The 21,924-nt window shown below is 36.7% G+C and overlaps 1 protein-coding gene across 4 annotated transcripts in view; it reads left to right on the top strand.

Moving 5' to 3' along the window:
* Positions 1–21,924, top strand: part of AP3B1 (adaptor related protein complex 3 subunit beta 1) — a 294,984-nt gene that overhangs the window by 109,472 nt on the left and 163,588 nt on the right. For all 4 annotated transcript variants that reach the window (XM_050795644.1, XM_050795645.1, XM_050795646.1 and 1 more), the window contains exons 8-11: positions 7,058–7,213; positions 11,151–11,248; positions 12,795–12,849; positions 12,936–13,007. In XM_050795644.1, coding sequence (XP_050651601.1) covers positions 7,058–7,213; positions 11,151–11,248; positions 12,795–12,849; positions 12,936–13,007 — 381 coding nt within the window. The remainder of the gene's footprint in view (positions 1–7,057; positions 7,214–11,150; positions 11,249–12,794; positions 12,850–12,935; positions 13,008–21,924) is intronic.

The following is a 21,924-nucleotide window of genomic DNA, read 5'->3' on the forward strand; positions in this document are numbered from 1 at the left end:
AAAAATATGTTTCTTATGGAAGTGAACTCAAAAACCTATATGATGGTATGTTCATAGATGACACTATAGAAACATTTACATGAGTCTTTAAAAATTTTTTTTAAATAATTTTATTATTATTTTTTAAGTTACAGGGTACATGTGCAGGATGTGCAGGTTTATTACATAGGTAAACGTGTGCCATGGTGGTTTGCTGCACCTATCAATACATCACCCAGGTATTAAGCCCAGCATCCTTTAGCTCTTTTCCCTAATGTTCTCCCTACTAACCCTCCCCTGACAGGCCCCAGTAAGTGTTGTTCCCCTCCCTGTGTCCATGTGTTCACATTGTTCAGTTCTCACTTATAAGTGAGAACATGCGGTGTTTGGTTTTTTTGTTCCTGCATTAGTTTGCTGAGAATAATGGCTTCCAGCTTCATCCATGTCCCTGCAAAGGACATGATCTCATTCCTTTTTGTGGCCGCATAGTATTCCATGGTGTATATGCACCACATTTTCTTTATGTAGTCTATCATTGATGAGCATTTGGGTAGATTCCGTGTCTTTGCTATTGTGGATAGTGCTGTAATGAACATATGCGTGCATGTATCTTTATAATGGAATGATTTATATTCTTTTGGGTATATACCCAATAATGGGATTGCTGGGTCACATGGTATTTCCGGTTCTAAATCTTTGAGGAATCAGCACATTATCTTCAACAATGATTGTACTAATTTACGTTCCCACCAACAGTGTAAAAGCATTCCTATTTCTCCACAGCCTTGCCAGCATCTGTTGTTTTTTGAGTGTTTAGTAATTGCCATTCTGAGTGGTATGAAATGGTATCTCATTGTGGTTTTGATTTGCATTTCTCTAATGATCAGCAATGTTGAACTACTTTTCATATGTTTGTTGGCCACGTGTATGTCTTTTTTTGAGAAGTGTCTGTTCTTATCATTTGCCCACTTTTTAATGGGGTTCTTGTAAATTTGCTTAAGTTTCTTGTAGATTCTGGATATTAGCCCTTTGTCAGATGGACAGATTGCAAAAATTTTCTCCCATTCTGTAGGTTGTCTGTTTGCTCTGATGATAGTTTTGTTTGCTGTGCAGCAGCTCTTTAGTTTAATTAGATCCCATTTGTCAATTTTTCTTTTGTTGCAGTTGCTTTTGGCGATTTCATCATAAAGTCTTTGCCCATGCCGATGTCCTGAATGGTATTGCCTAGATTCTCTTCTAGGGTTTTTATAGTTTTGGGTTTTATATTTAAGTCTTTAATCCATCTTGAGTTAATTTTTGTATAAGGTATAAGGAAGGGATCCAGTTTCAATTTTTCACATATGGCTAGCCAGTTCTCCTAGTACCACTTGTTAAATAGGGAATCCTTTCCCCGTTGCTTGTTTTTGTCAGATTTGTTGAAGATCAGATGGTTGTAGAAGTGTGGTTTTATTTCTGAGTTCTTTATTCTGTTCCATTGGTCTATGTGACTGTTTTTGTACCAGTACCATGCTGTTTTGGTTACTGTGGCCTTGTACTATAGTCTGAAGTCACGTAGCGTGAGATGCCTCCAGCTTTGTTCTTTTTGCTTAGGTTGCCTTGGCTATGTGAGCTGCTTTTGGTTCCATATGAATTTTGAAATAGTTTTTTTCTAGTTCTGTGAAGAATGTCAATGGTAGTTTAATGGGAATAGCATTGAATCTATAAATTGCTTTGGGCAGTATGGCCATTTTCATGATATTGATACTTCCTATCCATGAGCATGGAATATTTTTCCATCTGCTTGTGTTCTCTTTGGTTTCCTTGAGCAGTGGTTTGTAGTTTTACTATTATAATATACTGCCATAATCTTAAACATTTGTACAGCAAAATAAGCAATGCATATGTATCTTTCATTAAAATAATGTAATTGAACTCTTATAAAGTATGTTAATTAACAATGAGGAAGAAATAGAATGAGTAGATGGTTATAAAATGCAGCTTTTTATGTACATTTTGATGATTTTATTTGTTAGTAATAGTGCTATGTCTGTTAATACAGCACTTTCATTATGTATCACTTTCAGGTAGAGTTTGAACATTTGTTTAATTAACCATGACTTAAGATTATAGGTGAGTGCTTATGCTTAGAGCATTTAATTACTTGTGTTTTATTGGTTTACTAATGTACTTAACAGAACTGCTTTAGCCTGGAGCTCCGTAAAGGAACAGTCACTCAAGTCCAGCTTTGATATAAAAGTTTATCTCACTTATAGTCCTTTTATTAAGCACTAAAAGACAACTAGTTTTGTTTGTTTTGAATTCTGCATTCAAAGGAAGGTGATAATGTTATGATTTCCAGTTTAATTTTGAAGATGAGTATTAGTACAGATACTTTTGTTTTCAAAGGGTATAAATTTTGTGAATTTTCTCTGAATAATTTTGTAAGATTTTTTTGTCTGTGCTAATATTATTTCTGTTCTGGGAGACCTAAAAGTTGTACTTTTGATGAAAGGTGTTTTCCAGTAATATTTATGTCAAGATTTAAGGAAAGATTGTGTAAAATCTGTAGGCACGTAGCAAAGGAAAAATACTTAAGTGATATTAACCTTAAACATTTTAGATAATTTTCTTTGTTGTTATGTTTAACAATGCATAAATATGACAAATTGCTTTTAAGTGACTTACTGATTTTTATCTCCTTAGTTTTATTCAATTAAATGTTTTTTAAAAGATAATTTAGAGTCACATGAAATTGTAAGACATAATTGAGAGAGATCTTGTATAACCTTTACTCAATTTTCCCCAATGGTAATATCTTGCAAAATTCTAATACAGTATTACAACCAGGATATTGACATTGATACAGTCAAAACTGAGAACATTTCTATCACAGGGAGTCTTCATGTTGCCGTTTTATAGCCAAACCGACTTTCTTCCAGATGCTTAACCCTACTCCCAACCCTTAACCCCTGGCAAACACTAATCTTTCTGTTTCCATAATTTTGTTATTTCAAGAATGTTATATAAATGGAATTATATGGTATATAACCTTCATTTTAGATTATCCATTTTGTCATTCTATAATGTCCTTCTCTGTTGTAATGTTCTTTGCTCTGAAGTGTACTTTATCTCATATTAATATAGTCATTGTGCTTTCCCTTGATTAATATTAGCATGTTATATATTTTTTCATCCTTTTACTTTTAACCTGCCATTATCTTTATGTTTATAGTGAATTTCTTATAGGCAGCATATCGTTGAGTCATGGGTGTTTTAATCTACTTTGGCAGCCTTTGTCTTTTAATTGGCATACTGATTTACATTTAATCTATTTATTTTTAAGGCTTACGCTTCCCATTTAATTTTTTGTTTTTTGTTCTCTCTAGTCTTCATTTCTCTTATTGTGGGTTATTTCAACATTTTTTAGAATTCCATCTTTGCTTATCTACAGTTAATTTGAATATATCTCTTTTTTTATTAAAACCTATATTTTTTGAAATTTTTTAGAGACAGGGTCTCACTCTGTCACGCAGGCTGGAGCACAGTGCCTTGATCATGGCTCATTGAAGCCTCAAACTCTTGGGCTCCAGCGATCCTCCCACCTCAGCCTCCTGAGCAGCTAAGACGATGGGTACATACCCCCATGAATGGCTGAGTTTTTAAAAAATTTTTTATTTGTAGTAGAAGCAAGGTTTTGCTCTTGCCCAGGCTGGTCTAGAACTCCTGGCCTTAAGGAATCTTTCTACCTTGGCCTTCAGTAATCTTTCTACCAAAGCACGAATATATCTCTATGTACAGCTTTTTTAGTGGTGGCTGTAGGTATTACATTATACATGCATAACTTATCTTACCATCAGTCTACTGGTGTCCTCATGTTACACTTCAAGGGGCAAACTTTTTAACCACTTACCTCCCTTTCATCTCTTTTTTCTCTTCACTTTATAAATAGTTTTGTTAGGTATGTCCTTTACATGCATTTAGAACCATATCAGTGTTATAACTTTTCCTCAACCATCGAATATAATTTAAAAGACTCAGAGGAGAAGGAAAAACTGTTATATTTACTCATATTTTTCCTTGCCATATTCTTTCTTTCTTCTTGATGTTTGAAGATTCCATCTTTTATCATTTCCTTTCTGTCTAAAGAGCTTCCTTTAGCCATTCTTTCAGGATAGGTCTGCTGATGACAAATACTCTAGTTCTCTTTTATCTGAAAATGTCTTGATTTTCTCCCCCTACATTCTTGAAATATATTTTTGCTAGATATAAGATTCTCTGTTGATGGTTCCTCTCCATCAGTTGGTCTACTGTGTTCTGTCCTCCATGGTTTTTGATGAGAAATCTGCTGTCATTAGACTTGGTTTTTCTGTTACTGGTAAGGTTTCATTTCTCCTATGCTGCTTTCAAGATTTGTTTTTTCTTTGTCTTTAGTTTTCAGAGGTTTTGGATTTCTTTGGGTTCAATCCGGTTTAGGGTTTACTCAGCTTCCTCAATTTGTAGTTTTATTTGCCAAATTGAAAAAGTTTGCAGTCATTGTTTCTTTGAGTTCTCTTTCAGCTCTTGCCTCTGTCTCCTCTCCTTCCAGGATTGATTAATAGACGAAAGGAATGTTAGGTCTTTTATTGTGGTTTCACCGGTCCCTGAGACTCTGTTTTTTAGTTTTGATTTTTTTTGTCCCTAGTCTATTTTATCTTTGTTGTTCAGATTGGGTAAATCTTGTTGTTCTGTGTTCCAGTTTACTGATTATTTCTTTTGTCCCCCTCCTCTGCTTTTGATCCCATTCATTAAGTTTTTAGTTTTGGTTCTGGTATTTGCCAGTCGTAACATTTTTTATTTGGTCTCTTTATCTTCTATTTCTTTCTTTAGACTTTATATATATATATATTTTTTTTGAAACAGAGTCTCGCTCTGTTGCCCAGGCTGGAGTGCAGTGGCGTGATCTGTACTCACTGCAACCTCCGCCTCCCAGGGTTCAAGTGATTCTCCAGCCTCAGCCTCCTGAGTAGCTGGGATTACAGTCATCCACCACCACGCCTGGCTAATTTTTGTATTTTTAGTAGAGATGGGATTTCACCATGTTGGCCAGGCTGGTCTCTAACTCCTGACCTCAGGTGATCTGCCTGCCTTGGCCTCCCAGAGTGCCTGGATGACAGGCGTGGGCCACTGCGCCCAATCTAGACTTTATAATTCTTTGCTAAAACCTTCTATTTCTGTATCTGTTACCAGGATGTTCTCAATTGCTCATTGAAGCGTTTTTTAATGATTTTTAAAAAAAATAATCAGATCATTCCAATATCTCTGTTATCTTGGTGTTGGTGTCTGCTAGTTATCTATTTTTATTCAGTTTGAGATCTTCCTGTCTCTTGGAATGATGAGTGATTTTTTTAATTGAAACTTGGACATTTTGGATACTTTGAGACTGGATTTTATTTAAACCTTCAGGTTAACTGGCTTTGTTTGATACCACTCTAGCAAGGAAGGGTGGTGGAAAGAGAGGGGTGCTGTCTCATTACTGCCGGATCATAGCAGAGGTCCACATTCCCTGCTCATCCTCCACTGACACCTCAGAGGGATCGTACTTATTGTTACGATAGGTGAGTGTGGGATTTCTGGCTCCCCAACCGTCTTTCTCTGATAGCTGTCTGGCTAGCAGGGATACAAGGTACTGTTCTCCGTGTGTCCTTCCCTGACAACCACCAAGGTGTGGGTGGGGCTGACTTTGGTTACTACTAGGTGTGGTGCTGCAAGTCCTAACTATGCGCTAGGCCTCCTCTGACATCATGACAGTGAGGAGGAATAAGGTCAGCTTGTCACTAATGGATGGGCTTAGAAGTCCAAGCTCCTCACTTGGTCTTCACACACAATATCAGAATCCTTGTTACCTCTTGGTAGAGATGAAAATCTCAGTCCCATCTTTGCCTTTTCTGAGACCACCCAGTGAGGTGGTTGGGGCATTTCATTGCAGCCTAAAAAGGGTAGAAGTCTAGGATCACCATCTCAGCCTTTACTGGTGGGGATGGGGGTAGGGCCATAATTTTTATCTGGTGTTCGGCTGCACTTGAGTAGTTACTTCTAGAAGTTTTATGTCTTGCTAGACTGCCCCTTTCCTGGTCCTTTGGCTAGAGAGAGCAGTTCTGGGGGTTTCTTTCATCTGCATTTGTTACCAGCTTCTGCACTGAGTTTGGGTATATGAAATAAAATGAAAACCCAGGGAACTCAACTGGTCTGTCTTTCTTTGGATCTTGAGGTTCCTATCCAGTTCTCCTTCTTTTTGCCTTTCAAAGTCTTCTTATGTTTTTTTAATATGTATTTTACATGTAGTGTTCTGCTTATCTAGACCTACTTAGTGAGAGAGTTGGGGAAAAGTACATCTACTCCATCTTCCTGGAAGCAGAAAGTGTGTTTCAGATACTTGGTATTGGAAGTTACCTCTAAACAGTAGTTAAATTGGATGTATGTGGCTATTATTGTGTTTGTGTGGTTTTTTGTTTGTTTGTTTTGGGGACTAAATGCCTGTAGGCATATTTTATTGGCAGAGATAAAGAATTCAAAACAAAAACCTAGAATCACCTCCTGTGGATATTTATAAATCTCAAACTGAGACATTTTCTTGACAACTCAGGGACCTAATTAATAACACTAGTTTTTACTTGTCAAACTTTACTGTGATTTCTTTTATGTTACTATTCAAACAATGCTCCTCTTTGTTTTGGCTCTTTGATCTAGTTATAGAGTGGCTGACAATTTATGGAAATAGTTTTCAGGTTTTCGGTAGTATTATAGGCCTTGTTAAAATCTAACAGTCATGTGTTCCTTTTGAAGGGCTATAGGTATTTCTATGGGGATTTAATAGTCAAAACTTTACTTTGTAATACAATAGAAGCACATCATCTATAGCATAGTAACTTGTTATAAAATATGAGAAAAATCAAGGCCTTTATTCGATATAGGTTGTGTAATATTTTTAAATTGCCTAAACAGAAGTATTCTACAGTAAAATGTTATTGTAGATGTTTAAAAGAAAGTTTTCTTTGACTATATAATATGTGGATTGTTCAAGGTCTAAAGTAATCTTGGAATTGGATTTCTTTCATTGTAGGGTGATGAATTAGAAGACAATGAAAAGAATTTCTATGAATCTGATGATGATCAGAAGGAAAAGACTGACAAAAGGAAGAAGCCATATACTATGGATCCAGATCATAGACTCTTAATTAGAAATACAAAGCCTTTGCTTCAGAGCAGGAATGCTGCGGTATGTTAAAATCCTTATAAGAAATAATTCACTGGTTTTTAAAAAACAGCAATTAAAAATACCTCAATTTAGTAAGTGAGTCTGTGTGTGCTAATGGAACATTTGTTTGTTTACACACCAAATGACATGTAATGGATAGTTGGAAATACAGTGTGGAATGTAAGCTATAGATTTAGAGACCTAATGTCTGGGAAGTAATACCTAAATATATTTCAGCCTTCCATGTTTCCAGGTATGCAGAGTTAGCTTTTGATGAGAATACCTGGTTTGGCCTATTGGACTTCATTTACTTTTTAGTGGTTTTGTTAATTGCTTTTCTTAAGATATTTCTAAGTTGTTTCTCAGTTGGTTGGATTGTATTAGTTCTTATGTAAGGACTATGTATATTTGTCAGTTATTCCATTGTGATTGAGGGTACTTGATCTGGGTTTCAGTCCTTACTGTTTGTCTGATAGAATTTTTAAGAGACTAACAAAGGTAATGCCTCACATATTATAAATGTAAATTGGTAGTAATCGTAATTAAAAATCATCTTTATTTGGGTCATAAGGTTTTCTTTGTTTGTTCGACACCTTTTTATTTATATAACCATTTGTATTTTAGAAGAATACATGTGCACAATACAAAAATTAGAAAATACAGACTAGCAAAACTAAAAAGAAAATTAAAACATCACATTCTCAACACTCAGAAATCACTTATGTCTTAGTGTATTTTCTTCCAGATCTTTTTAATCTGCATAAGTATACATATATTCATCATTACACATACATATATATATTTTAACCAAGATAAAAATCATACTGTACATAACATTTTCTAACCGTTATTTCCCTATTCAGTCCTCTCCACTTTTTATTTCAATAAAATTTCATTTCATTTAATACCAATTGATCTTAAATTATTCTTTTTGGATAATTTATCTGAACTATTATCTAATGCATTGCATCTTTTAAAGCCTCTCTAGTCTTGCAGAATGTCCTTCTGGGTTTGTCTGATTGCTGCTGCTTCTTTTTATTTTGTTTTTTGATTTTGTTTTTGTTTTTGTTTTTACTATACCTACTGGAATGGGATGGTTGCATCTTTTATAGTGTCATTTCTTTTATATTCTGTGTTTCCTGTTAACTGGCAGTTATATCCAAGGCTTGACAGATTTAAGTTAAACATGTTCTTAAAGATTTTAATTGAGAAAATGTTCTTAATGAGTTGTTCTGTTCAGTGAGTAAAAACTTCAAATATGTGGAATTTGCATTATTTTTTCTGATTCTTGAGAATTTAGAGCTTATAGCTTTGTGTATCCTAGTTATCAGCAACAATTTTTGTCTAATACCTAATAGTTTAGTTTCCAAATCATTATTCAGTAATCATGCCTAGTCATAACAAAAATATTATTTCATGGATGTTATAAAATATACTTATATTTTAATGTACTCAGCTTAGCCAGATGCTAGTTAGGTAGCTGTAATTTGCCATCTTAAACTCTACTTTATGAGTGACTCACTATTCATTTAACTACGTCTTAGAAACTGATTTTATAGTTCAAATACTTATGGATCAAAAACGTTCTCAAATAGTGAAACAAATAGTAGCAGTTTGTACTTTTTGTCCCAGTTTGTTTGGGTTCCCTGCTTACTTGATGGTGTACCAAATAGAAGTGGTTTACTTTTTGTGTCAGTATATTTTGGTGCCTTGTTTTGGGATGCTGCTAAATATGAGTAAAGGCTAACTTTTGAAGAATTGTGGATAGATTTTTTTAAAACTTCATACTTAAGTTTATGGAGAGACTTTGAGAATTTCTTTCAGGAAATTTAATACGTCATTGCTATGTAGTTTGTACTGGAGATAGATACTGAAAGCGGAATGTTAGGAGGCTATTCTAACAGTCTAAATAAGGTGACAGCGGCATGAATGGTTTAGAGTAGAAAAGTGTTTATAGGATGCACTTTATTATGAACAGGCATGATGTAACTGTAGAAGGCCTATAAGGTTGTATATTTTTAGTCTTTTTTGATTTTGAAGCTTTGGAAACTTTCTTCATGGTGTTTACAAATTACCCTATACATTTCAAATTCTGGGTATCAAAGAGACTGTAAACTGTTGGATTTCTAAATACTGAGGAAAAAGAGGCTCATTTAGTCCTTTCGGATTTTGGACTACCCTAATATATTAGAACAGATGGCATGCCAAGTGGCAGCTAGAATTTTAAAGACTAGAATTTAATCTTGAATTAGATCAGTCATTAATTGAGGTTGTTTTATTTTATAAGATTTAAAATTCAGTAGAGTTTATTTTGTAGCTAACTTATATTTGCAGTTCACAAGGGAAGGAATGAGATATTCTTGCATTTTTAAAATTCTCAACTAATGTCTTAAAGCTATAAATCAAACTTGTAAGAAAGTACAAGAAATGGCAAACAGTAAATTTAGGATCCTGTATACTGTATTTTTAAAAACAGTTCTTTAGTTTTAGAAGAAACTTTTTTTAACCTCAAACGTTCTCCTGTGCTGTATACTATTTAGGCATATATATTAATAGAACTTTTGCTATATATTTGTTCAAACTTCATAGACCAGGCAGAGTTAAATTAATATTAGTGTGTCCTTTGAGCCAAAGGCAGCATTGGTAACATCTGTAGCTATATCTCTACAGTTGTCACTCTGAATCTGAGTGTAGAGGCACTTAGGGGAAGCAGTACTCTTCTGTTTTGAGACAAAGAAATTCTAATCACCCTTTGTTTGTTTTGTTTTATTGAGATAGTGTCTCACTCTGTTGCCCAGGCTGGAGTTTAGTGGCATGATCTCAGCTCGCTGCAACTTCTACCTCCTGGGTTCAAACGATTCTCTTGTCTCAGCCTCCCAAGTAGCTGAGACTACAGGCGTGTACCACCACACTTACCTAATTTTTGTATTTTTAGTAGAGATGGGGTTTCACCATGTTGGCCAGGATGGTTTCACACCTGACCACAAGTGATCCACCTGTCTCGGCCTCCCAAAGGGGTGGGAGTACAGGCGTGAGTTGCTGTGCCCAGTCTTCGAATTACCCTTATAATGGCTTTTAACCAAAAGCCATTTTTAAGGTTCTGTGTTTTTAAAAACAAGATTATTTTAAATGCTACTGCTGTAGATGTATTTGTTTTAATGGAGTTTCTTTAATTGTAACTTAAATGTGCTGAGTTTTCTTTATTTCAGCCTACTTGTTACTGTTGTCCTGGCTTCATTTAGAAAGGCATGCTTACAATTCTTAAAAAGCCCCAGTCTCAGAGCAGCAGCCGAGGAGCATGGAATTTCGAGTGTCTTGAGCTTTGCCACATACTAGCTGTTACACTTTGAGCAGTTCATTCAATGTCTCTTTTTTTTTTTCTGAGGATGTATTCATTTCATAGCACTGCCATACATATTGCCACAACCTGAGTGGATTAAAACAACATAAACTTATTCTGTCACATTTCAGGAAGCCAGAAGTCTGAAATCAAGGTATAATCAGTATTGGTTACTTCTGTGCACTCTGAGGGAGAAACCATCTCTTTCCTAGCTTCTGGTGATTGCCAGCAATCTGTGGCATTGCTTGGCTTATGGATGTATCACACTAATTATCTCCATCTTCACATGGCCTTCACTGTGTCTCTTTTTGTCCTTTTTTTTCCTCTTATAAGGACACTTTCATTCAATTTAGGGCTCTTAACCAGCATGATCTCATTTCAGTTCTTACATTAATAATTTCTGCAGAGATCCCACTTCCAAATAAGATCAGATTCTGAGGATAGAATTGGGCACTGGGGGTGGGGGACACTTCTTCAACTCACTAGAAAGAGTAACATTCCATTTTACATCCCAGGAATATTTGGGACTTAGAGGAAATAATGTGTAGGAATGGATTTTGAAGTTGTAGAGTGCTCTGGTGTTCATAGTTTCTGTTATTTTTATGCTTTATCTTGTAGGTGGTTATGGCAGTTGCTCAGCTGTATTGGCACATATCACCAAAATCTGAAGCTGGCATAATTTCTAAATCACTAGTGCGTTTACTTCGTAGCAATAGGTAGGTCATGATTTTATATATATATTTTTTCTTTTGTATTCCTTCAAAAGTAATGTTTGAACAAATTTAATCTTTCAGGCATTTAATATATAACTCTGACTATACTTTAATCTATCAATCAGTAAGATTTCATACTTAATGGGATTATTATAAAAGTCTTTATATGCTTATCTCACACTTAATTATAAATACTGAAATTTTTTTTAACCTCAAGCCCAAAGATACTGAAAATATTTTGTGGCATAATTCTAGGGTGTCACTAGTAGCCTAGTATTAGTGCTTGACATTTTTAGGTATGGCAATAATGATGTTCGGGAGTTTTAGTAAATCTGGAATCACTGAAAAACTATACTGAAGTACTATCAGATTGACTTACTCAATGTATTAATACATGGTTTTATATAGAGCAATGTGTATGCTAAGTAATGTAGTTTATGCCAGAATTGCGCTTCCTATAAAGCTGGAATATTTAATTACTCTGCTTTGCTCCACTCTAAAAAGAGAGCTATGTTTTAAATAGCTACTCATTTTAAAGATTGGATACTCTTAGTTTCAGATAGACAGACAGAGCTATCTTTATAATTTAGTGGTTTAGGTAATTTTTAAATTTTACCTCTTTATAATTTAGTGGTTTTTAAATTTACCTTTAATTTTACCTCTTTATAATTTAGTGGTTTAGGTAAACAAGTCAAAACAATTTATTGAGTTTCCATGACATATAACATGAGAATCATGATTTCAGGTTTAATTCAGACTTTTGTTCTGTGTTTAAGAATACCTTCATTTCAGCTATTTGACATACCTTAGCTATTTTTCAGTAATTAGTTGTTTTAATTTGAAACAGTGTTTTTCATTGAGTGCTTGTTTCAACTAATTGGGTTGGAAGGAAAGAACCATGTATTTATTTTTGCCCTTAACTGGAACTTAGTCCACAATTTTAGCTCTTGACTGGCTTAGTAACAAATGAGATGCCATTTCCTTTGTGTACCTATTCTCCATATCTTTATATCCAGCTATTATTTTTCTCTTTTGCTAGCTCAGCACTTTTTTTTTCCTATGGCTAGTTCAAAGGCTATCAGAAAGACCTGGAATTGGTCTTTCACGTGAAGCCTTATACCAGATTCAGTTCATTTATTAGATATTTGGATCTAAAAATATCATGACTACTTTTTAAATCTGACCTTTGCCTTGGGAAGAATGAGTTAATAATAACAGTGTGGTCATATTTACCCCAGTAACACTAGGAATACTTTCCTTGGATGTGTTCAAAGCAGCTAAAATGTTAACTTTATATTTTAGGAGTACTTTATTGTAAAATTTGTTTTAACTATTCTTCATGATAAATCACATGTAATTTATTGGTATTTTATAGAAAAAGTGCATTAAAATGGCAGATGTCTAAGATTTACTAAAAACTTTTCAATATTACATTTAAGAGTCTCATTCACTATGAAATTATTGCTAATTCTTTTTCATTATTATAGTGCTTACTTGAAGATGTTTCATTGGAACATATACCCAGTGATAATTCTCTTTTGATTTCTAGGGAGGTGCAGTATATTGTCCTACAAAATATAGCAACTATGTCAATTCAAAGAAAGGTATGTACGTTCTGAACACATAATTTAAGAGACACGTGAACACATTAGTACCTTAATGTATTCTTGTATTTGTTTTTGTAATCTAGGGGATGTTCGAACCTTATCTGAAGAGTTTCTATGTTAGGTCAACTGATCCAACTATGATCAAGACACTGAAGGTATGTATGCTTTCATTTTTCAGATGCTTTTAACACATTTGTTTTGAAGAGATACTGCAATAGCTTTTAGCATCTGCGGGATGCAGTCCTGCTTTTCAAAAAACATTGATACAGTTAAGGGTTTTTCTTTATACTTTTCAATATTATTATATACTAATTACTGTACTACATTCTGATAATGTAAAGTTAAGCCATTCTACCTACAACTTGATTAACTCACAGATTACTGAAGGAGACAGGCATTTAAATAAATAACTTCGGAGATTGGGTCCAAGATGGCTGAATAGGAATAGCTCTGGTCTGCAGCTCTCAGCTTGATGGACGCAGAAGATGGGTGATTTCTGCATTTCCAACTGAGATACCTGGTTCATCTCACTGGGACTGATTGGACAGTGAGTGCAGCCCCGGAAGGCAAGCTGAAGCAGAGTGGGGCGTCGCCTCACCCATGAAGCGCAAGGGGTCGGGGGATTTCCCTTTCCTAGCCGGGGGAAGCCGGGACAGACTGTACCTGGAAAATGGGACACTCTCACCAAAATACTGAGCTTTTCCCAAGGTCTTAGCAACCAGCAGACAAGGTTGGCTCAATAGGTCCCATGCCCATGGAGCCTTGCTCACTGCTAATGCAGCAGCCTGAGATCAAACTGCGAGGTGGCAGCCCAGCTTGGGAGGGTCGTCCGCCATTGCTGAGGCTTGAATAGGTAAACAAAGCGGCTAGGGAGCTTGAACTGGGCAGAGCCCACCGCAGCTCAGCAAGGCCTGCTTCCTCTGTAGACTGACTCTGTGGGCAGGGCATAGCTGAATAAAAGGCAGCGGACAGCTTTTACAGACATAAACGTCCCTGTCTGGCAGCTCTGAAGAGAGCAGTGGTTCTTCCAACTCGGTGTTTGAGCTCTGAGAACATACAGACTGCCTCCTCAAGTGGGTCCCTGACCCCTAGGTAGCCTAACTGGGAAATGCCTCCCAGTAGGGGCCAACAGACATCTCATATAGACAGGTGCCCTTCTGGGACGAAACTTCCAGAGGAAGGACCAGGCAGCAATATTTGCTGTTCCGCAGTATTTGCTGTTCTGCAGCCTCCACTGGTGACACCCAGGCAAACAGAGTCTGGAGTGAACCTCCAGCAAACTCCAACAGACGTGCAGCTGAGGGACCTGACTGTTAGAAGGAAAACTAACAGAAAGGAATTGCATCAACATCAACTAAAAGGACATCCACACCAAAACCCCATCTGTAGGTCACCAACATCAAAGACCAAAGGTAGATAAAACCACAAAGATGGGAAGAAACCACAACAGAAGAGCTGAAAATTCTAAAAACCAGATCGCCTCTTCTCCTTCAAAGGATCACAGCGCCTCACCAGCATGGAACAAAGCTGGACGGAGAATGACTTTGACGAGTTGACAGAAGTAGGCTTCAGAAGGTCGATCATGACAAACTTCTCCGAACTAAAGGAGCATGTTCAAAGCCATCTCAAGGAAGGTTAAAAACCTTGAAAAAAGGTTAGACGAATGGCTAACTAGAATAAACAGTGTAGAGAAGACCTTAAGTGACCTGTTGGAGCTGAAAATCATGGCACAAGAACTTTGTGACACATGCACAAGCTTCAATAGCCAATTCGATCAAGTGGAAGAAAGGGTATCTGTGATTGAAGATCAAATTAATAGAGCTAGAGGACAAGGTTATAGAAAAAAGAGTAAAAAGAAACAAACAAAGCCTCCAAGAAATGTGAGACTGTGTGAAAAGACCAAATCTACGTTTGATTGATGTACCTGAAAGTGACAGGAAGAGTGGAACCTATTTGGAAAACACTCTTCAGGATATTATCCAGGAGAACTTCCCTAACCTAGCAAGGCAGGCCAACATTCAAATTCAAGAAATACAGAGAACACCCCAGAATACTCCTCGAGAAGAGCAACCCCAAGACACATAATTGTCAGATTTACCAAAGTTGAAATGAAGGAAAAAATGTTAAGGGCAGCCAGAGAGAAAGGTCGAGTTACCCACAAAGGGAAGCCCATCAGAATAACAGCAGATCTCTCGGCAGAAATCCCACAAGCCAGAAGAGAGTGGGGGCCAATATTCAGCATTCTTAAAGAAAATGATTTTCAACCCAGAATTTCATATCCAGCCAAACTAAGCTTCATAAGTGAAGGAGAAATAAAATCCTTTACAGACAAGCAAATGCTGAGAGATTTTGTCACAACCAGGCCTGTCTTACAAGAGCTCTTGAAGGAAGCACTAAACATGGAAAGGAATAACCGGTACCAGCCACTGCAAAAACATCCCAAATTGTAAAAACCATCGATTCTATGAAGCAACTGCATCAACTAATGGGCAAAATAAACAGTGAATATCATAATGACAAGATCAAATTCAAACATAACAGTATTAACCTTAAATGTAAGTGGACTAAATGCCCCAATTAAAAGACACAGACTGGCAAGTTAGATAAGGAGTCAAGACCCATCAGTGTGCTGTATTCAGGAGACCCATCTCACATGCAGAGATACACATAGGCTCAAAATAAAGGGATGGAGAAAGATGTACCGAGCAAATGGAAAGCAAAAAAAAGCAGGAGTTGCAATCCTAGTCTCTGACAAAATAGACTTCAAACCAACAAAGATCTGAAGGCCATTACATAATGGTAAAGGGATCAATTCAACAAAAAGAGCTAACTATACTAAATATATATGCACCCAATCCAGGAGCACCCATTCATAAGCAAGCCCTTAGAGACCTACAAAGAGACTTAGACTCCCACACAATAATAATGGGAGACTTTAACACCCCACTGTCAATATTAGACAGATCAACGAGACAGAAGGCTAACAAGGATATCCAGGACTTGAACTCAGCTCTGCACCAAGCAGACCTAATGGACATCTACAGAACTCCCCACCCCACATCAACAGAGTATACATTCTTCTCAGGACCATATCAAGCTTATTCTAAAATTGACCACATAATTGGAAGTAAAGCACTCCTCAGCAAATGTAAACGAACAAAATCACAACAAACTATCTCACAGCACAGTACAAATTAGAACTCAGGATTAAGAAACTCACTCAAAACTGCACAACTACATGGAAGCTGAACAACCTGTTCCTGAATGACTACAAGGTAAATAACGAAATGAAGTCAGAAATAAAGATGTTCTTTGAAACCAATGAGAACAAAGATACAACATACCAGAATCTCTGGGACACACTTAAAGGAGTGTGTAGAGGGAAATTTATAGCACTAAATGCCCACAAGAGAAATCAGTAAAGATCTAAAATCGACACCCTAACATCACAACGAAAAGAACTAGAGAAGTAAGAGCAAACAAATTCAAAAGCTAGCAGAAGGCAAGAAATAACTAAGATCAGAGCAGACTGGAAAGAGATAGAGACACAAAAAACCCTTAAAAAAAATCAGTGAATCCAGAAGCTGGTTTTTTTAAAAGATCAACAAAATTGATGGACCGCTAGCAAGACTAATTAAGAAAAGAGAGAAGAATCAAATAGATGCATTAAAAAATTATAAAGGAGATACCACCACCGATTTCACAGAACTACAAACTACCATCAGAGAATACTATAAACGTCTCTACTCAAACTAGAAAAACTAGAAGAAATGGATAAATTCCTGGACATATACACCCTAAACCAGGAAGAAGTTGAATCTCTAAAGAGACCAGTAAAAGGCTCTGAAATTGAGGCAATAATTAATAGCCTACCAACCAAAAAGAGTCCAGGACCAGACGGATTCACTGCTGAATTCTACCAGAGGTACAAAGAGGAGCTGGTACTATTCCTTCTGAAACTATTCCAATCAATAGAAAAAGAGGGAATCCTCCCTAACTCATTTTATGGGGCCAGAATCATCCTGATACCAAAGCCTGGCAGAGACACAACAAAAAAAGAGAATTTTAAACCAATATCCCTGATGAACATCGATGCAAAAATCCTTAATAAAATACTGGCAAACTGAATTCAGCACATCAAACAGCTTATCCACCACGATCAAGTTGGATTCATCCCTGGAATGCAAGGCTGATTCAACATATGCAAATCAATAAATGTAATCCATCACGTAAACAGAACCAATGACAGAAACCACATGATTATCTCAGTAGATGCAGAAAAGGCCTTCGACAAAATTCAACAGCCTTTCATGCTAAAAACTCTCAATAAACTAGGTATTGATGGAATGTATCTCAAAATAATAAGAGCTACTTATGACAAACCCACAGCCAATATCATACTAAATGGGAAAAACTGGAAGCATTCCCTTTGAAAACTGGCACAAGACAAGGATGCCCTCTCTCACCACTCCTGTTCAACATAGTGTTGGAAGTTCTGGCCAGGCCAATCAGGCAAGAGAAAGAAATGAAGGGTATTCAATTAGGAAAAGAGGAAGTCTAATTGTCCCTGTTTGCAGATGACCTGTATATTTAGGTATATTTAGAAAACCCCATCGTCTCAGCCCAAAATCTCCTTAAAGCAACTTCAGCAAAGTCTCAGAATACAAAATCAATGTACAAAAATCATAAGCATTCCTATAGACCAAGAACAGACAAACATAAAGCCAAATTATGAGTGAACTCCCATTCACAATTATTATAAAGAGAATAAAATACCTAGGGATCCAACTTACAAGGGATGTGAAGGACCTCTTCAAGGAAAACTACAAACCACTTGTCAACGAAATAAAAGAGGACACAAACAAATGGAAAAACATTTCATGCTCATGGATAGGAAGAAGTAGTATAGTGATAATGGCCATACTGCCCAAAGGAATTTATAGATTCAGTGTCATCCCTGTCAAGCTCCCAATGACTTGCTTCACAGAATTGGAAAAAGTACATCTGGAACCAAAAAAGAGCTCGCATTGCCAAGACAATCCTAAGCAAAAAGAACAAAGCTGGAGGCATCACCCTACCTGACTTTATACTACAAGGCTACAGTAACCAAAACAGCATGGTACTGGTACCAAAACAGAGATGCAGACCAATGGAACAGAACAGAAGCCTCAGAAATAACACCACACATCTACAACCATCTGATCTTTGACAAACCTGACAAAAACAAGCAATGGGGAAATGATTCCCTATTTAATAAATGGTGTTGGGAAACCTGGCTAGCCATATGTAGAAAGCTGAAACTGGATCCCTTCCTTACACTTTATACAAAAAATTAATTCAAGATGGATTGGAGACTTAAATGTTAGAGCTAAAACCATAAACACCCTAGAAGAAAACCTAGGCAATACCATTGAGGACATAGGCATGTGCAAGGACTTCATGACTAAAACACCAAAAAGCAATGGTAACACAAGCCAAAATTGACAAATGGGATCTAATTAAAGAGCTTCTGCATGGCAAAAGAAACCTCCTTCAGAGTGAACAGGCAACCTACAGAATGGGAGAAAATTTTTGCAATCTACCCATCTGACAAAGGGCTAATATCCAGAATCTACAAAGAACTTAAACAAATTTACAAGAAAAAACAACCCCATCGAAAGTAGGCAAAGGATATGAACAGATTCTTCTCAAAAGAAGACATCTATGCAGCCAACAGACACATGAAAGAAAAAATGCTTATCATCACTGGTCGTCAGAGAAATGCAAATCAAAACCACAATGAAATACCATCTCACACCAGTTAGTATGGCAATCATTAAAAAGTCAGGAAACAATAGATTCTGGAGAGGATGTGGAGAAATAGGTATGCTGTTCCACTGTTTGTGGGAGTGTAAATTAGTTCAACCATTGTGGATGACAGTGTGGTGATTCCTCCAGGATCTAGAACTAAAAATAACATTTGACCCAGTGATCCCATTACTGAGTATATACCCAAAGGATTATAAATCATTCTACTATAAAGACACATGCACACATATGTTTATTGCAGCACTGTTCACAATCACAAGACTTGGAACCAACCCAGATGTCTATCAGTGATAGACTGAATTAAGAAAATGTGGCATATATACACCATGGAATACTATGCAGCCATTAGAAAGGATGAGTTCATGTCCTTTGCATGGACATGGATGAAGCTGGCAATCGTCATTCTCAGCAAACTATCACAAGGACAGAAAACCAAACACCACATGTTTTCACTCATAGGTGGGAATTGAACAATGAGAACACTTGGACACAGGGTGGGGAATATCACACACTGGGGCCTGTCAGAGGTTTGGGGGCTGGGAGAGAGACAGCATTAGGAGAAATACCTAAAGTAAATGACGAGTTAAGGGGTGCAGCAAACCAACATGGCACACGTATATCTATGTATCAAACCTGCATGTTGTGCACATGTACCCTAGAACTTAATGTGTAATAATATAAATAAATAACTCAGGGCTTGGCACAGTGGCTCATCCCTGTATTGCTAGCACTTTGGGAGGCTAAGGTAGGAGGATTGCTTGAGGCCAGGGGTTCGACACCAGCTTGGGCCACGTAGTGAGACTCTGTCTCTACAGAAAAATCAAAATTAGCCAGGTGTGGTGGTGCATGCCTATAATCTTAGCTACTTGGGAGGCTGAGGTGGGCAGATCGCTTGAGCCCAGAAAGTTGAGGCTGCAGTGAGCCATTGAGCATGCCACTGCACTCCAGTCTGGGTGATAGAGTGAGACCCTGTCTGTAACTAACTTATTTTAGTACTGTGTGTTTTAAGTGATACGGATATTTGAATTGAGTGTTGTGAAGAACAGAAAGGTGGAGCTAATTCTCTGAGACGTTTAGAAAAGATGACGTTTGGGTGGATCTTAAAAGAATAATATTGTGAATTTTTTTCTTGGTTGGCAGGTTGATCGGGAAGTTGAAGGGTTAGAGTAGGTGAAAAACATAATTGATGCTAACACAAGGGATTATGAAAGAGCATTGTTTTCAGGAAGTAATAAGTATGGTGTAGAGTGCAGTCAGGAATGTAAATCTGTTGTGATTAAAATAGTATGTTATTTAGACAGAAAAGTAAGTAGAAAGAGTAGAAAGCCTAGAAACATGCCCATACATGCAAAAATGTACCGTGTAGTAGAGGAGATATTACAAACCAATGAGGAAAGGATGGACTATGGACTGTTCAAGACTGTTCAATATTAGAATGATGTATTATTCATATGAAAACTGAGTTTAATAACAAAATCTAAATTATACCCAAATTCAAGGATATTTTACCAAAAAAACCTGGTTTATAATTAGCGAAAGTGTCAAGGTCATAAAAGTTAAAAGGAAGACTAAGAAACTGTTTCAGACCAAAGGAGACAACTTGCTGCAATATGTGATATTGAACTGGATCCCTTTATTATATGTCATTGAGACAGTTATTGAAACTTAAATGCATAGTGAAAATTACGTGAAAGTAATACATCAGTTTAATAACCTGATTTTCTTGGTTGTATTGTAGTCTGTGGAACACATCCTTGTTTATAGGAAATATACATAGAAGTTTTTGGGGATAATGTAGCATCAGATTGGCATCTGTAGTCTCAAATCATTCAGAAAAACAACAACAGTTCTTTGTACTATACATGTAGCTTTTCCGTATGTTTGAGATTGTTTTTTAAAAGTTGTCCAGCTGGATGCAGTGGTTCATGCCTATAATCCTAGGACTTTGGGAGGCTGAGGCAGGAGGATTGCTTGAGCCTAGGAGTTTAAGACCAGCCTGGGCAACACAACGAGACTCCATCCCTACAAAAAAAATTAAAAATAAGCTGAGCATGGTGTTAGGCACCTGTAGTCCCAGCTACTTGGGAGGCTCAGATGGGAGAAATGCTTGAGCTCCAGAGGTTAAGGCTGCAGTGAGCCATGATCACACCACTGCACTTCAGCCTGGGTGACAGAGTAAGACCTTGTCTCAAAGAAAAAAAAAAAAAGGAAAAGGAAAAGAAAAAAAAAAGTTGTCCAAAAGTTAAAATACAGTTATCAAAATAAAATTAAAAATTAAAAGATAATCTGGGAAAAACATTTCTAATACATGTGTCTGAATAAATGATTTGTACCCAGAATATATAAAGAACTCCTCCTACAGTCTGTGCCTTCTGATTGGAGCATTTAGATCATTTACTGTTTGGTTTTTTTTTTTTTTTAATTTTTATTTCAGTAGGTTTTTGGGGAACAGGTGGTGGTGTTTGGTTACATGCATTAATCTTTAGTAGTGATTTCTGAGGTTTTGGTGCACCCATCACCCAAGCAGTGTCACTGCATCCAATGTGTAATCTTTTATTCCTCACCACCCCCTCCCCTTTCCCCTGAGTTCCCAAAGTCCAATGTATTATTCGTATGCCTTTGCATCCTCATAGCTTAGCTCCCACTTATGAGTGAGAACATAACGATGTTTGGTTTTCCATTCCTGAGTTACTTCACTTAGAATAATAGTCTCCAATTCTATGTAATTTCTGTGAATGCCATTATTTTGTTCCTTTTTGTAGCTGAGCAGTATTCCACGGTGTGTGTGTGTATATGTATAACATGTTCTTCATCCACATGTTGATTGATGGGCATTTGGGCTGGTTCCATATTTTTGCAATTGCAAATTGTGCTGCTATAACCATGTGTGCAAGTATATTTTTTGTATAATGACTTCTTTTCCTCTGGGTAGATACCTAGTAGTGGGATTGCTGGATCAAGCAGTAGTTCTACTTTTAGTTTTTAAAGGAATCTCCACACTGTTTTCTGTAGTGGTTGTACTAGTCTACATTCCCACCAACAGTGTAAAAGTGTTCCCTTTCACCACATCCATGCTAACATCTATTATTTTTTTATTTTTTGATTATGGCCATTCTTGCTGGAGTGAGGTGGTTTCGCATTGTGGTTTTGATTTGCATTTCCCTAATAAGTAGTTATGTTGAGCGTTTTTCCATATGCTTGTTGGCCATTTGTATATCTTTGAGAATTGTCTATTCATTTCCTTTGCCTACTTCATGGTGGGAT

Source organism: Macaca thibetana, chromosome 6 (genome assembly GCF_024542745.1).
Source record: "Macaca thibetana thibetana isolate TM-01 chromosome 6, ASM2454274v1, whole genome shotgun sequence".
NCBI classification, from domain to species: Eukaryota; Metazoa; Chordata; class Mammalia; order Primates; family Cercopithecidae; genus Macaca; species Macaca thibetana.